The sequence below is a fragment of the Coregonus clupeaformis genome, chromosome 27 (genome assembly GCF_020615455.1).
Source record: "Coregonus clupeaformis isolate EN_2021a chromosome 27, ASM2061545v1, whole genome shotgun sequence".
In the NCBI taxonomy this organism is placed as follows: Eukaryota; Metazoa; Chordata; class Actinopteri; order Salmoniformes; family Salmonidae; genus Coregonus; species Coregonus clupeaformis.
This window is the reverse complement of record NC_059218.1, coordinates 45,690,864-45,706,107: the sequence shown is the minus strand read 5'-3', so window position 1 is coordinate 45,706,107 and position 15,244 is coordinate 45,690,864. Positions and strand designations below refer to the sequence as shown.

The window sequence follows — 15,244 nt, the reverse complement described above, 5'->3', positions numbered from 1 at the left end:
TCTGGGAGGGAGCAGAGATGTCTGGGTGTGCGTCCCAAATAGCACCCTATTCCCTATGTAGTGCTCTGCTTTTGACCAGGGTCCTATTGGACGCCCTATGGGGACAGGGGATATATAAAGGGGACCATTTTGGATACAACCTGGGACAGATGATTAGGGTCCGAGTCACTGTAGCCTGCAGGGGTCAGAAGTCAAAGGTCGTTGAGCCTGACGGTAATGTGTTGTGTCCTGTAGAGGTCAAAGGTCGTTGAACCTGATGGTAACATGTTGTGTCCCGTAGAGGTCAAAGGTCGTTGAGCCTGATGGTTACTTGCTATGTCCTGTAAAGGTGACAATGGACATCAACTTCTCTGGGACAGATTCTTCTATGCTTGAGTAGATACACACACACACACACACACACACACACACACACACTGCGACTGTTATTGATGCATTGTAATTCCCTCTGTGTTCAGGGATCATTAGTCCTCACTGTATCAGTCCCTGTCTACTCACGTCAGTCCCTGTCTACTCACTGTATCAGTCCGTCTACTCACTGTGTCAGTCCCTGTCTACTCACTGTGTCAGTCCCTGTCTACTCACTGTGTCAGTCCCTGTCTACTCACTGTGTCAGTCCCTGTCTACTCACTGTGTCAGTCCCTGTCTACTCACTGTGTCAGTCCCTGTCTACTCACTGTGTCAGTCCCTGTCTACTCACTGTGTCAGTCCCTGTCTACTCACTGTGTCAGTCCCTGTCTACTCACGTCAGTCCCTGTCTACTCACGTCAGTCCATGTCTACTCACGTCAGTCCCTGTCTACTCACTGTGTCAGTCCCTGTCTACTCACTGTGTCAGTCCCTGTCTACTCAGGTCAGTCCCTGTCTACTCAGGTCAGTCCCTGTCTACTCACTGTGTCAGTCCCTGTCTACTCACTGTGTCAGTCCCTGTCTACTCACTGTGTCAGTCCCTGTCTACTCAGGTCAGTCCCTGTCTACTCAGGTCAGTCCCTGTCTACTCACGTCAATCCCTGTCTACTCCCGTCAGTCCCTGTCTACTCACGTCAATCCCTGTCTACTCACGCAGTCCCTGTCTATCAGACTGAGAACATAGAAAGCTACACACACACCTTCCCCTTACCTCTTCACTTGTACCTGTCACACAACCACACACACACACACCTACACACACAACCACACACACACACACCCTTGTGCACACACACACACATGCTCGTATAACACACATACACACAAACATAAATACACACTTCCTTCAGTACTTGTCTCTTCCTTCAGTACTTGTCTCTTCCTTCAGTACTTGTGTCTTCCTTCAGTACTTGTGTCTTCCTTCAGTACTTGTCTCTTCCTTCAGTACTTGTGTCTTCCTTCAGTACTTGTCTCTTCCTTCAGTACTTGTCTCTTCCTTCAGTACTTGTCTCTTCCTTCAGTACTTGTCTGTTCCTTCAGTACTTGTCTCTTCCTTCAGTACTTGTCTCTTCCTTCAGTACTTGTCTGTTCCTTCAGTACTTGTCTCTTCCTTCAGTACTTGTCTCTTCCTTCAGTACTTGACTCTTCCTTCAGTACTTGTCTCTTCCTTCAGTACTTGTCTCTTCCTTCAGTACTTGTCTGTTCCTTCAGTACTTGTCTCTTCCTTCAGTACTTGTCTCTTCCTTCAGTACTTGTCTCTTCCTTCAGTACTTGTCTCTTCCTTCAGTACTTGACTCTTCCTTCAGTACTTGTCTGTTCCTTCAGTACTTGACTCTTCCTTCAGTACTTGTGTCTTCCTTCAGTACTTGACTCTTCCTTCAGTACTTGTGTCTTCCTTCAGTACTTGACTCTTCCTTCAGTACTTGTGTCTTCCTTCAGTACTTGTCTCTTCCTTCAGTACTTGACTCTTCCTTCAGTACTTGTCTCTTCCTTCAGTACTTGTCTGTTCCTTCAGTACTTGTCTCTTCCTTCAGTACTTGTCTCTTCCTTCAGTACTTGTCTCTTCCTTCAGTACTTGTCTCTTCCTTCAGTACTTGTCTCGTCCTTCAGTACTTGTCTCTTCCTTCAGTACTTGTCTCTTCCTTCAGTACTTGTCTCTTCCTTCAGTACTTGTCTCTTCCTTCAGTACTTGTCTCTTCCTTCAGTACTTGTCTCTTCCTTCAGTACTTGTCTCTTACTTCAGTACTTGTGTCTTCCTTCAGTACTTGTCTGTTCCTTCAGTACTTGTCTCTTCCTTCAGTACTTGTCTCTTCCTTCAGTACTTGTCTCTTCCTTCAGTACTTGTCTCTTCCTTCAGTACTTGTCTCTTCCTTCAGTACTTGTCTCTTCCTTCAGTACTTGACTCTTCCTTCAGTACTTGTCTCTTCCTTCAGTACTTGTCTCTTCCTTCAGTACTTGTCTCTTCCTTCAGTACTTGTCTCTTCCTTCAGTACTTGTCTGTTCCTTCAGTACTTGTGTCTTCCTTCAGTACTTGTCTCTTCGTTCAGTACGTGTCTCTTCCTTCAGTACTTGTCTCTTCCTTCAGTACTTGACTCTTCCTTCAGTACTTGTCTCTTCCTTCAGTACTTGTCTCTTCCTTCAGTACTTGTCTCTTCCTTCAGTACTTGTCTGTTCCTTCAGTACTTGTCTCTTCCTTCAGTACTTGTCTCTTCCTTCAGTACTTGTCTCTTCCTTCAGTACTTGTCTCTTCCTTCAGTACTTGTCTCTTCCTTCAGTACTTGTCTCTTCCTTCAGTACTTGTCTCTTCCTTCAGTACTTGTCTCTTCCTTCAGTACTCGTGTCTTCCTTCAGTACTTGTCTCTTCCTTCAGTACTTGTCTCTTCCTTCAGTACTTGTCTGTTCCTTCAGTACTTGACTCTTCCTTCAGTACTTGTCTCTTCCTTCAGTACTTGTCTCTTCCTTCAGTACTTGTCTCTTCCTTCAGTACTTGTCTCTTCCTTCAGTACTTGTCTCTTCCTTCAGTACTTGTCTCTTCCTTCAGTACTTGTCTCTTCCTTCAGTACTTGTCTCTTCCTTCAGTACTTGTCTCTTCCTTCAGTACTTGTCTCTTCCTTCAGTACTTGTCTCTTCCTTCAGTACTTGTCTCTTCCTTCAGTACTTGTCTCTTCCTTCAGTACTTGTCTGTTCCTTCAGTTCTTGTCTCTTCCTTCAGTACTTGTCTCTTCCTTCAGTACTTGACTCTTCCTTCAGTACTTGTCTCTTCCTTCAGTACTTGTCTCTTCCTTCAGTACTTGTCTGTTCCTTCAGTACTTGTCTCTTCCTTCAGTACTTGTCTCTTCCTTCAGTACTTGTCTCTTCCTTCAGTACTTGTCTCTTCCTTCAGTACTTGTCTCTTCCTTCAGTACTTGTCTCTTCCTTCAGTACTTGACTCTTCCTTCAGTACTTGTCTCTTCCTTCAGTACTTGACTCTTCCTTCAGTACTTGTCTCCAGCAGGAGTCAGCTCCTGGTGTGTCTCAGTGAGAAACTAAAGTAGGGCAGCAGACTGGAGACACACAGGATGATTATAGTGAGACTTAGAGATATAACACACACACACACACACACACACACCTTTAAACTGTAGGTACTGGTCCCACCTCTTTAGTTTAGTCTCAATGTTGAATGCCGTCTTTGTGTGTGTGTGTGTGTGTGTGTGTGTGTGTGTGTGTGTGTGTGTGTGTGTGTGTGTGTGTGTGTGTACAGTGCGTGAAAGAAAGAAAGAAAGAAAGAAAGAAAGAAAGAAAGAAAGAAAGAAAGAAAGAAAGAAAGAAAGAATACATACATACATACATACATACATACATACATACATACATACATACATACATTTGTGTGTACACGTCCCCTGACTGATGTTCTCCTGACTTTCCTGTCTGGTATTTAACTGTATGGTAATGTCCTGTTTCTCTGCCAGGCATGTCCTTGGTATTTAACTGTATGGTAATGTCCTGTTTCTCTGCCAGGCATGTCCCTGGTATTTAACTGTATGGTAATGTCCTGTTTCTCTGCCAGGCATATCCCTGGTATTTAACTGTATGGTAATGTCCTGTTTCTCTGCCAGGCATGTCCCTGGTATTTAACTGTATGGTAATGTCCTGTTTCTCTGCCAGGCATATCCCTGGTATTTAACTGTATGGTAATGTCCTGTTTCTCTGCCAGGCATATCCCTGGTATTTAACTGTATGGTAATGTCCTGTTTCTCTGCCAGGCATGTCCCTGGTATTTAACTGTATGGTAATTTCCTGTTTCTCTGCCAGGCATCCAGCTAGGAGACAATAGGCTTGATCCTACTTCATTACCATCTCCTTTTGTCCTCGCTCACGCCTTAGGTGCTAATATCGCCATAAATTATACCAACCTAACACACATACACACATGCGGGCACACACACATTCACATACAACTGCAGAGACACATGCACATAATTTACCAAGGTTCTGCTTTATAATGACATTGGCTTCGACTGCTTGTGTGCTGCAATTGAAATTCATAACCAGAAAAGTTTATCTCTCACATTTACAACCATTTCTCTCTGTGTCTCTCTGTGTCTCTCTGTTTCTCTCTCTGTGTCTCTCTCTGTGTCTGTCTCTCTCTGTGTCTGCCTCTCTCTGTGTCTGTCTCTCTCTGTGTCTGTCTCTCTCTGTGTCTCTCTGTCTCTCTCTCTCTGTGTCTGTCTCTCTGTGTCTGTCTCTCTCTGTGTCTCTCTGTCTCTCTCTCTCTGTGTCTCTCTCTCTTTCTCTTTTTGTCGTCCTCTTGTTCTCGCTTGCTCCCTTTCTCTCCTTTTCCCTTTCTCCTCTCGCCTCCCTCCATCCCTCCATCCCTCCCTCCACCCCCATCCATCCCATCCTCCCTCCATCCCTCCCTCCCTCCAACCCCCCATCCTCCCTCCATCCCTCCCTCCCTCCAACCCCCCATCCATCCCTCCCTCCACCCCCATCCATCCCTTCCTCCCTCCATCCCTCCCTCCCTCCACCCCCCCTCCATCCCTCCCTCCATCGCTCCCTCCACCCCCCCATCCATCCCTTCCTCCCTCCCTCCATCCCTCCCTCCCTCTACCCCCCTCCATCCATCCCTCCATCCCTCCCTCCACCCCCCATCCATCCCTTCCTCCCTCCCTCCATCCCGCCCTTCATCCTCTCTCTCTCCTTTTCCATCTGTACTGTTTTTCTCCCTCTTTCTCAACTGCCTCTACACCTTTCTCCTCTCACCCCTCTCTCTCTCTCTCTCTCTCGCTGTCTCTCTCTCTGTGTCTCTCTTTGTCTCTTTCTGTGTCTGTCTCTCTCTGTGTCTGTCTCTCTCTCTCTCTCTCTCCCTCCCTTCTCCCTCTCTACAGGCAGAGTATTTCAGCTGTGTAGCCACAGTGTTGTTTAGTCGTAAGGAAAGCTGTCTGTACCAGGCCTGTCCCACTACAGACTGTAAGAAGAAGGTGATAGACCAACAAAATGGACTCTACCACTGTGAGAAGTGTAACAAAGAATTCCCCAACTACAAATACTGCCTCATACTGTCTGTGAGTGCAACACACACACACACACACACACACACATACACCTACATACAGTGCAGACACACATACAGGGCAGACATACACTGAGTGTACCAAACATTAGGAACAACTTCCTAATATTGAGGTGCACCCCCCCATTTGCCATCAGAACAACCTCAATTCATCGGGGAATGGACTCTACAAAGTGTCGAAAGTGTTCGACATGGATGCTGGCTCATGTTGACTCCAATGCTTCCCACAGTTGTGTCAAGTTGGCTGGATGTCCTTTGGGTGGTGGACCATTCTTGATACATACGTTAAACTGTTGAGCGTGAAAAACCCAGCAGCGTTGCAGTTCTTGACACAAACCGGTGCGCCTGGCACCTACTACCATACCCCGTTCAAAGGCACTTAAATATTTTGTCTTGCCCATTCACCCTCTGAATGGCACACATACACAATCCATGTCGTAATTGTCTCAAGGCTTAAAAATCCTTCTTTAACCTGTCTCCTCCCCTTCATCTACACTGATTGAAGTGGATTTAACAAGTGACATCAATAAGGGATCATAGCTTTCACCTGGTCAGTCTATGTCATGGAAAGAGCAGGTGTTCTTAATGTTTTGTACACTCAGTGTATAAAACACTGAGCACATACACTGAAGAGCACTTACACGACACAGAAACACATTCGACACTCACGCTGTCTCTCTCTCCATCTCTATCTCTCCCTCTCTCCCTCCATCTCTCTCTCTGTCCCTCTTTCTCCCTCCATCTCTCCCTCCCTCTCTCCCTCCATCTCTCCATCTCTCCCTCTATCTCTCCATCTCTCCCTCTATCTCTCCCTCCCTCTCCCCATCTCTCCCTCTATCTCTCCCTCCCTCTCCCCCTCCATCTCTCCCTCCCTCTCCCCCTCGCTCTCTCCCTCCCTCCCTCCCTCTCTCTCTCCCTCCATCTCTCCCTCCCTCTCTCCCTCCATCTCTCCCTCTATCTCTCCCTCCCTCCCTCCCTCCCTCCCTCTCCCCTCCATCTCTCCCTCCCTCTCCCCCTCGCTCTCTCCCTCCCTCCCTCCCTCTCTCTCTCCCTCCATCTCTCCCTCCATCTCTCCCTCTATCTCTCCCTCCCTCTCTCCCTCCCTCCCTCCCTCCCTCCCTCTCTCTCCTCTCCAGGCTATCATAGCAGACTTCAGTGATAACCAGTGGGTGACGTGTTTCCAGGAGACAGCAGAGAGCATTCTGGGTCACAACTCAGAGACTCTGGGCCAGCTTAAAGATACGGTGAGACGTACACACACGCACGCACACACACTGTCTGTCTCGCTCTCTCTCACGCACACACACACAAACTCTGAACCTTTCCCCTGTCTGTCAGGATGAGGCAGCGTTTGACGAGGTGTTCCAGAAGGTCAACTTCACCACACACATCTTCCGCAACAGAGTCAAGCTGGAGATTTACAATGTGAGTACACACACGTCTAGAAACACACACACACACACACTCACACACACACACACACACACACACACACACACACACACACACACACACACACACACACACACACACAGCCATACAGATTGGGCCATTACCATAGAAGCAGAATCTTATTCTGTGGTCAGCACTTAGGGAATACAACCAAACAAAGCCAGTAATGCATTCATTTCTCTTAATTAGCTACCAATTACTGTTTGTAATTGGCCATCTAATCCTCGTTAGCTTAATTAATGAAAGGCTAATTAGCTGCTAATACAAGCAGCACGTTACCATAGAGACCCAATGGTCTAGTACAGGGATATTCAACTTGCGGCCCGTGGGCCAGATCCGGCCTGTTTATTAGTTTAGAATTGCCCTTTGGTCAATTCTGAACATTAAAATAAATGCTATGTTTAGTGCAAAAAGGAGCCCTCGTTCAATATTCTCCAATGGGAGAATATGTTTTCCTGTAGTCCCGCCCATTAAGTGCTGTCGATCAATATCACCCAACATACCAGTTACAGCCAATCGGAGCTGCTAACAGGGGTACAGGGTATCTCTGCCCGTCTATCGGATGAGCACTTAACTTAGCGGTGAGTTAGAAAACACCATGGACTCAGTTATCCGATCAACATCTACCCTGCAACATCGCTCCACTTTTACATAATGATGTTGGTTGGCTAAGCAAGGGTAACAATACTGTCAAGAGAGTATGTGAGCTTTGCGGAGGAGATAGTTGCTTTCCACTGCGATTGCAATAATGATTAATTATTAATTACAAGAAAGCCAACATGTATCTAGCGAAAATGCTTGATGTGGAGTTTTTATCAGATGTTTATTTTTTTTTATTTTTTTTGACATCTTCACTCAATTGAATGGACTTAATTTGGAAAACAGGGGAGGGATAAAACATGTTTTGACATGATTGAAAAACGTACTTATTTTACAACATTTATGTTATTTTCTTCTCTGATTTGAGCCCAAACAAAACGCTCCATTTCACTTGCGCAACTATCTTCAGTCATCATCAGTACAGATCACTCCCGAGATGTCAGAGTTTTTAGATAGCTTTCGGTCTAACTTTGCAACGAGATTTGATGAGTTTTAAGTCCCCACAGAAGTGGTGTAGTTTGTTACAGGGTCCCGTTCTCTACTGTTGCGGGGGGAGAGAGACTTCTCCGCAAAGGCTAGTCAACTGAGATATGCCGTGTGTAAATAAAAACAAAAGGTGAAGCTATGTATGTAAAACGGACAGGAAAGTAGAAAATAATTAATGTGATGGAGGTCAACTGTGTTATAATGACAAAAGTGTTCCATTATTTAAACAATTTGATGCACTGAATTAGGCTAATGTTAAAGCACTTAAAATTAACTTTGAGCAACATTTAATTTTAATAAAAGTGCTTCATAAGATTATAATTGTGTTTGTTCATTGTTTTTTTATACTGGTTCTAGGAAGAGTAATCCCATGTAGAAAATGTCTGGCCCCCCTGTAAATAATTTTTTTCAAATCTGGCCCCCGTAACAATATAGTTGAATTACCCTGGACTAGTGGTATAGTTTATACAGACATATATACAGAGACAGACTATATAAGGCTTGTTAGCTGTTAATATATACAGAGACAGAATATACAGTGGGGAAAAAAGTATTTAGTCAGCCACCAATTGTGCAAGTTCTCCCACTTAAAAAGATGAGAGAGGCCTGTAATTTTCATCATAGGTACACGTCAACTATGACAGACAAAATGAGATATTTTTTCCAGAAAATCACATTGTAGGATTTTTAATGATTTTTTTGCAAATTATGGTGGAAAATAACTATTTGGTCAATAACAAAAGTTTCTCAATACTTTGTTATATACCCTTTGTTGGCAATGACACAGGTCAAACGTTTTCTGTAAGTCTTCACAAGGTTTTCACACACTGTTGCTGGTATTTTGGCCCATTCCTCCATGCAGATCTCCTCTAGAGCAGTGATGTTTTGGGGCTGTCGCTGGGCAACACGGACTTTCAACTCCCTCCAAAGATTTTCTATGGGGTTGAGATCTGGAGACTGGCTAGGCCACTCCAGGACCTTGAAATGCTCCTTCGTTGCCTGGGCGGTGTGTTTGGGATCATTGTCATGCTGAAAGACCCAGCCACGTTTCATCTTCAATGCCCTTTACACGGATCAGTCGTCCTGGTCCCTTTGCAGAAAAACAGCCCCAAAGCATGATGTTTCCACCCCCATGCTTCACAGTAGGTATGGTGTTCTTTGGATGCAACTCAGCATTCTTTGTCCTCCAAACACGACGAGTTGAGTTTTTACAAAAAAGTTCTATTTTGGTTTCATCTGACCATATGACATTCTCCCAATCCTCTTCTGGATCATCCAAATGCACTCTAGCAAACTTCAGACGGGCCTGGACATGTACTGGCTTAAGCAGGGGGACACATCTGGCGCTGCAGGATTTGAGTCCCTGGCGGCGTAGTGTGTTACTGATGGTAGGCTTTGTTTCTTTGGTCCCAGCTCTCTGCAGGTCATTCACTAGGCCCCCCCCGTGTGGTTCTGGGATTTTTGCTCACCGTTCTTGTGATCATTTTGACCCCACGGGGTGAGATCTTGCGTGGAGCCCCAGATCGAGGGAGATTATCAGTGGTCTTGTATGTCTTCCATTTCCTAATAATTGCTCCCACAGTTGATTTCTTCAAACCAAGCTGCTTACCTATTGCAGATTCAGTCTTCCCAGCCTGGTGCAGGTCTACAATTTTGTTTCTGGTGTCCTTTGACAGCTCTTTGGTCTTGGCCATAGTGGAGTTTGGAGTGTGACTGTTTGAGGTTGTGGACAGGAGTCTTTTATACTGATAACAAGTTCAAACAGGTGCCATTAATACAGGTAACGAGTGGAGGACAGAGGAGCCTCTTAAAGAAGAAGTTACAGGTCTGTGAGAGCCAGAAATCTTGCTTGTTTGTAGGTGACCAAATACTTATTTTCCACCATAATTTGCAAATAAATTCATTAAAAATCCTACAATGTGATTTTCTGGAGAAAAAAAATCTCAATTTGTCTGTCATAGTTGACGTGTACCTATGATGAAAATTACAGGCCTCTCTCATCTTTTTAAGTGGGAGAACTTGCACAATTGGTGGCTGACTAAATACTTTTTTTCCCCACTGTATAAGGCTTGTTAGCTGTTAATATATACAGAGATAGAATATATAAGGCTTGTTAGCTGTTAATATATACAGAGACAGAATATATAAAGCGTGTTAGCTGTTCATCTATACAGAGACATGCCACCAGAGGTCTCTTCACAGTCCCCAAGTCCAGAACAGACTATGGTATGCGCACAGTACTACATAGAGCCATGACTACATGGAACTCTATTCCACATCAGGTAACTGATGCAAGCAGTAGAATCAGATTTAAAAAACAGATAAAAATACACCTTATGGAACAGCGGGGACTGTGAAGCAACACAAACATAGGCACAGACACATGCATACACACACACTCTACACACACGTACATTGTAATATTGTTGTATTATGCTTTTCGTATTGTAAATATATAGTGGTGTAATGATGTTGTATGATGCACTGTTTTATATTTTGTTTTATATGTAATGTAAGTGCCTTAATGTGTTAGGATCCCAGGAAAAGTAGCTGCTGCCTTGGCAGGAACTAATGGGGATCCATAAAAAATATGAATACAAAATAAATAAAGAGACAGACTATATAAGGCTTGTTAGCTGTTCATATATACAGTACCAGTCAAATGTTTGGACACACCTACTCATTCCAGGGTTTTTCTTTATTTTTACTATTTTTGACATTGTAGAATAATAGTGAAGACATCAAAACTATGAAATAACACATATGGAATCATGTAGTAACCAAAAAACGTGTTAAACAAATCAAAATATATTTTACATTTGAGATTCTTCAAATAGCCACCCTTTGCCTTGATGACATTTTTGCACATTATTGGCATTCTCTCAACCAGCTTCATGAGGTAGTCACCTGGAATGCATTTCAATTAACAGTTGTGCCTTGTTAATTTGTGGAATTTCATTCCTTTTTAATGCGTTTGAGCCAATCAGTTGTGTTGTGACAAGGTAGGTATACAGAAGATAGCCCTATTTGGTAAAAGACCAAGTCCATATTATGGCAAGAACAGCTCAAATAAGCAAAGAGAAATGACAGTCCATCATTACTTTAAGACATAAAGGTCAATCTATCTGGAAAATTTCAAGAACTTTGAAAGTTTCTTCAAGTGCAGTCGCAAAAACCATCAAGCGCTATGATGAAACTGGCTCTCATGAGTGGAAGACCCAGAGTTAGCTCTGCTGCAGAGGATAAGTTAATTAGAGTTACCAGCCTCAGAAATTGCAGCCCAAATAAATGTTTCACAGAGTTCAAGTAACAGACACATCTCAACATCAATTGTTCAGAGGGGATTGTGTGTATCAGGCCTTCATGGTCGAATTGCTGCAAAGAAACCACTACTAAAGGACACCAATAATAAGAAGAGACCTGCTTGGGCCAAGAAACACGAGCAATGGACATTAGACCGGTGGAAATGTGTCCTTTGATCTGGAGTCCAAATTTGAGATTTTTGGTTTCAACCGCCGTGTCTTTGTGAGACGCAGTGTGGGTGAGCAGATGATCTCTGCATGTGTATTTCCCACCGTAAAGCATGGAGGAGGAGGTGTTATGGTGTGGGGGTGCTTTGCTGGTGACACTGTCAGTGATTTATTTAGAATTCAAGGCACGCTTAACCAGCATGGCTACCATGGCATTCTGCAGCGATATGCCATCCCATCTGGTTTGGGCTTAGTTGGACTATAATTTGTTTTTCAACAGGACAATGACCCAACACGCAGGCTGTGTAAGGGCTATTTTACCAAGAATGCGAGTGATGGAGTGCTGCATCAGATGACCTGGCCTCCACAATCCCCTGACTTCAACCCAATTGAGATGGTTTGGGATGAGTCGGACCGCAGAGTGAAGGAAAAGCAGCCAACAAGTGCCCAGCATATGTGGGAACTCCTTCAAGATAGTCTAGTGTCTTAATAGAAGCACCATATGGACCCATTGGTTTAGTGTCTTAATAGAAGTAGCATATGGTCCCAATGGTCTAGCAAGCATATATATTGAGAGATATTCTGACATATACATACACTAGACAGCATGTTGTCTGTGTGTGAGCTGAGGTTCAGTTTTTTAAACTCAGCAGGTGTTTTATGAAGGTGTTATGTCACCATAGCAGGTATTTTGTGAAGGTGTTATGTCACCATAGCAGGTGTTTTATGAAGGTGTTATGTCACCATAGCAGGTGTTTAATGAAGGTGTTATGTCACCACAGCGTTTAATGCCGTTTCCAATTTAGACTCGTTTCTTGGCGTCTTAGAAATCGTTTCTGAAGTGAGAAGTGCTGAAGATGGAATGGTGTTTCTGAACGGAGTGAATTAGTGTCTGAAGTGAAGTGAATTAAATGAGTAACTGTCACCCCCATGTAATTGAATCGCTACATGGAGGTGTGTGTGTGTGTGCGGCGTGCGTGCGTGCGTGACTAATAGATTTCAGTAGATTGTGATAGTGATGTGGGTGTGGGAGACGTCAAATGAAAAAAGCTGTCACTCTTTCTGATCAGCAGGCCGCCCCCTTTAAAGAGCATTGTTATTAAATGAAATCATATTAAATTAGTTGTCATCGACTGTCAAGTGGTCTTGTTTTCCCCTCGACCCCCCCCGTTCCGTTCAATTAGCGTCCTCTCCTCAGGTACACTCGCAGAGAAAATATTAAATGGAATGATGAATCACATCAGAGTTAATAGGAAAGTTAGAGACGATTCAGGAGTCAACCCAGCTGAGTCTTGCTGGTTGTCTATGCAGCGTCCCCTTCATCTGTTACTGTGTGAATCAGAAGTTAACCTAATTGAGTCTTTTTGCTGGTTGCAAATGGGCCATTTCCTGAATAACTTACTGTGTTAATAATGAGTTGTTATCATTTGATTTCAAAGGTGAAAGAGTCCGATATATTGCTATTAAGCTAAAAAAAAACACTACTCTTTGCAACTCAGGACCAAATCTCGCTTGAGTGTTGGCCGATTTGTCTGTCCAGGAGAGACCAACCAAACACTGGTGTTATAAAACTGATTTGCCAGCCTACAGAAAAGCCTACATCTAGTGGTTCTAACCAAACACAGGTTAAATACCGATATAATGTGTGTTTCAGGATGAGTCCCGAGTGAAGGCCACGGTGATGGAGGTGAAACCAGTGGACCACAGAGAATACAGCAGGAGACTAATCAGCAACATCAGGAAAATGGCCGCCTAAAGAATTATATGTTACTTGGTGAAGTTTCCCCTAGGTGCAGGTTTAGGATCAGCTTCCCCTCCCCCAATCCAAACATTAACCATTATTGGGGAAAAAAAAGGCTAAACTGACCCAAGATCAGTGTCTAGGGGAAACTTTACCCTCCTCCGAATTACACTCAACTGGACAAAATGGCTGCTTAAACACAGCCCCAGCTGACATCACTAATGTTACTGTCTGGTGCATATATTGATCTGTTTCAATTGAGCCACAAGAGATTGCATTTCCTTTTAATTTTGGACTAGAAACTGAACAGGGGAGAGATTTTTTTTATTATTTTTTAATCTAATTTGATCTAATTTACATTTGATTACAGACAAAATAAATATATATGCCATTTAGCAGATACTTTTAGCTAAAGCGACTTAGTCATACATACATTTTACATATGGGTGGTTCCCTCAGCCTGTAGCATCAGATGGCAGCCAATTGCAACCATTTTTATTTTGTCACTATTTTCACTTCTTTTGGACAAAGACCTTTTGTAAAAAGACCTTGTAAACATTGTTCATAGTTAGAATGGAAATGACATATGCATCATGTTATATTTTATTTATTTATTTAACCTTTATTTTATCGGGGAGTCTTTTACAGATGAATTACATGAATTACAGAAAATACACACATCAATATTAATGTAAATGCAATTAGAAGAAAAACACGGTCATAAAAATCAAACACATTCATCAGTAATAAGGTCCTCAATCAGCTTTCTGAATTGCCCTAGAGGCACCAAAACATTTAAGAAAATGTTGAAGATTGTTCCACAAATAAGGTGCAAGGAAACTAAAAGCTGATTTACCTAACTCAGTAGAGACCAAAGGAATTTCCAGAGTTAACAATCCCTGAGACCAGGTGTGGTAACTCGTATGTCTAAAGTTTAGTAAAGATGTTAGGTACAGTGGGACTTTTTGTAAAAGGGCTTTATAAATTAAAACATAGAAATATATCAACATACGTGACATCAAAGAGGGCCAACCAACTTTCTGGTAGAGAATGCAGTGATGAGTACTAAAACTGACGCCCGTAATAAAGCGCGGTGCGCTGTGATAAACTGCATCTAACGGCTTTAATGAAGCTGCGTTCATATAGATGATGTCACCATAGTCTAGGACCGATAGGAACGTTGACTGAATAATCTGCTTTCTACTATTTAACAAGAGGCAGGACCTATTTCTATAGAAGAAGCCCATTTCTATTCTCAGCTTCTTAACTAACTCATCAATATGCTTTTCAAAATACAGATTTTCATCTATCCAGATGCCCAGATATTTGTAAGCAGGGACACGATCAATATGGACACCGTCCAATGTACATATGCTTAAATCATCAGAGTTATTGTTATGCGCTCTAGAGAACAACACATACTTAGTTTTACCTGCATTCAATACTAATTCAATCAAGTTTTACTGTAATACAGTGAAGGCAGACTGTAGTTCAGATAGAGCCTGGTCAACCGTGGGGGCAATATCATACACAACATTATCATCGGCATACAAGTGCAGGTTACAGTTTTTTTACAGTCGATATTGTTAAATGTAAACAGTAAAAAGTACAGGACCCAGAATCGACCCATGCGGGACACCTTTCGCAATATCCAGGAAACCTGATTTAACACCATCAGTAACATTGAGTCCTATCTGTCAAGTAATGTCAAACATGTAGCCTGGTCTAGGCCAATTGAGGAAAGACTCTGAATTAGCAGTGAGTGATTAACAGTATCGAAAGCCTTTGACAGGTCAATGAAGAGGGCAGCACAATGTTGCCTTTTATCCACACAGTTAACCACATCCTTTATACCTAGGGATGCAGCAGAGATAGTGCTATGACCTGGTCTAAAACCCAACTGATGTACATTTAGAATACATTTCAAAGATAAGAAAGAAATTAGCTGAGAATTAATAATAATAATAATAATATGCCATTTAGCAGACGCTTTTATCCAAAGCGACTTACAGTCATGTGTGCATACATT

The 15,244-nt window shown here is 43.1% G+C and overlaps 1 protein-coding gene across 1 annotated transcript in view; it reads left to right on the top strand.

Moving 5' to 3' along the window:
* LOC121542009 (replication protein A 70 kDa DNA-binding subunit) overlaps nt 1-14,016 on the top strand; it is a 118,595-nt gene extending 104,579 nt beyond the window's left edge. The window contains exons 14-17 of the mRNA XM_041851431.2: nt 5,282-5,458; nt 6,603-6,710; nt 6,805-6,891; nt 13,129-14,016. Coding sequence (XP_041707365.1) covers nt 5,282-5,458; nt 6,603-6,710; nt 6,805-6,891; nt 13,129-13,230 — 474 coding nt within the window. The 3' untranslated portion in view covers nt 13,231-14,016. The remainder of the gene's footprint in view (nt 1-5,281; nt 5,459-6,602; nt 6,711-6,804; nt 6,892-13,128) is intronic.
* The last annotated feature ends 1,228 nt before the right edge of the window (nt 14,017-15,244 follow it).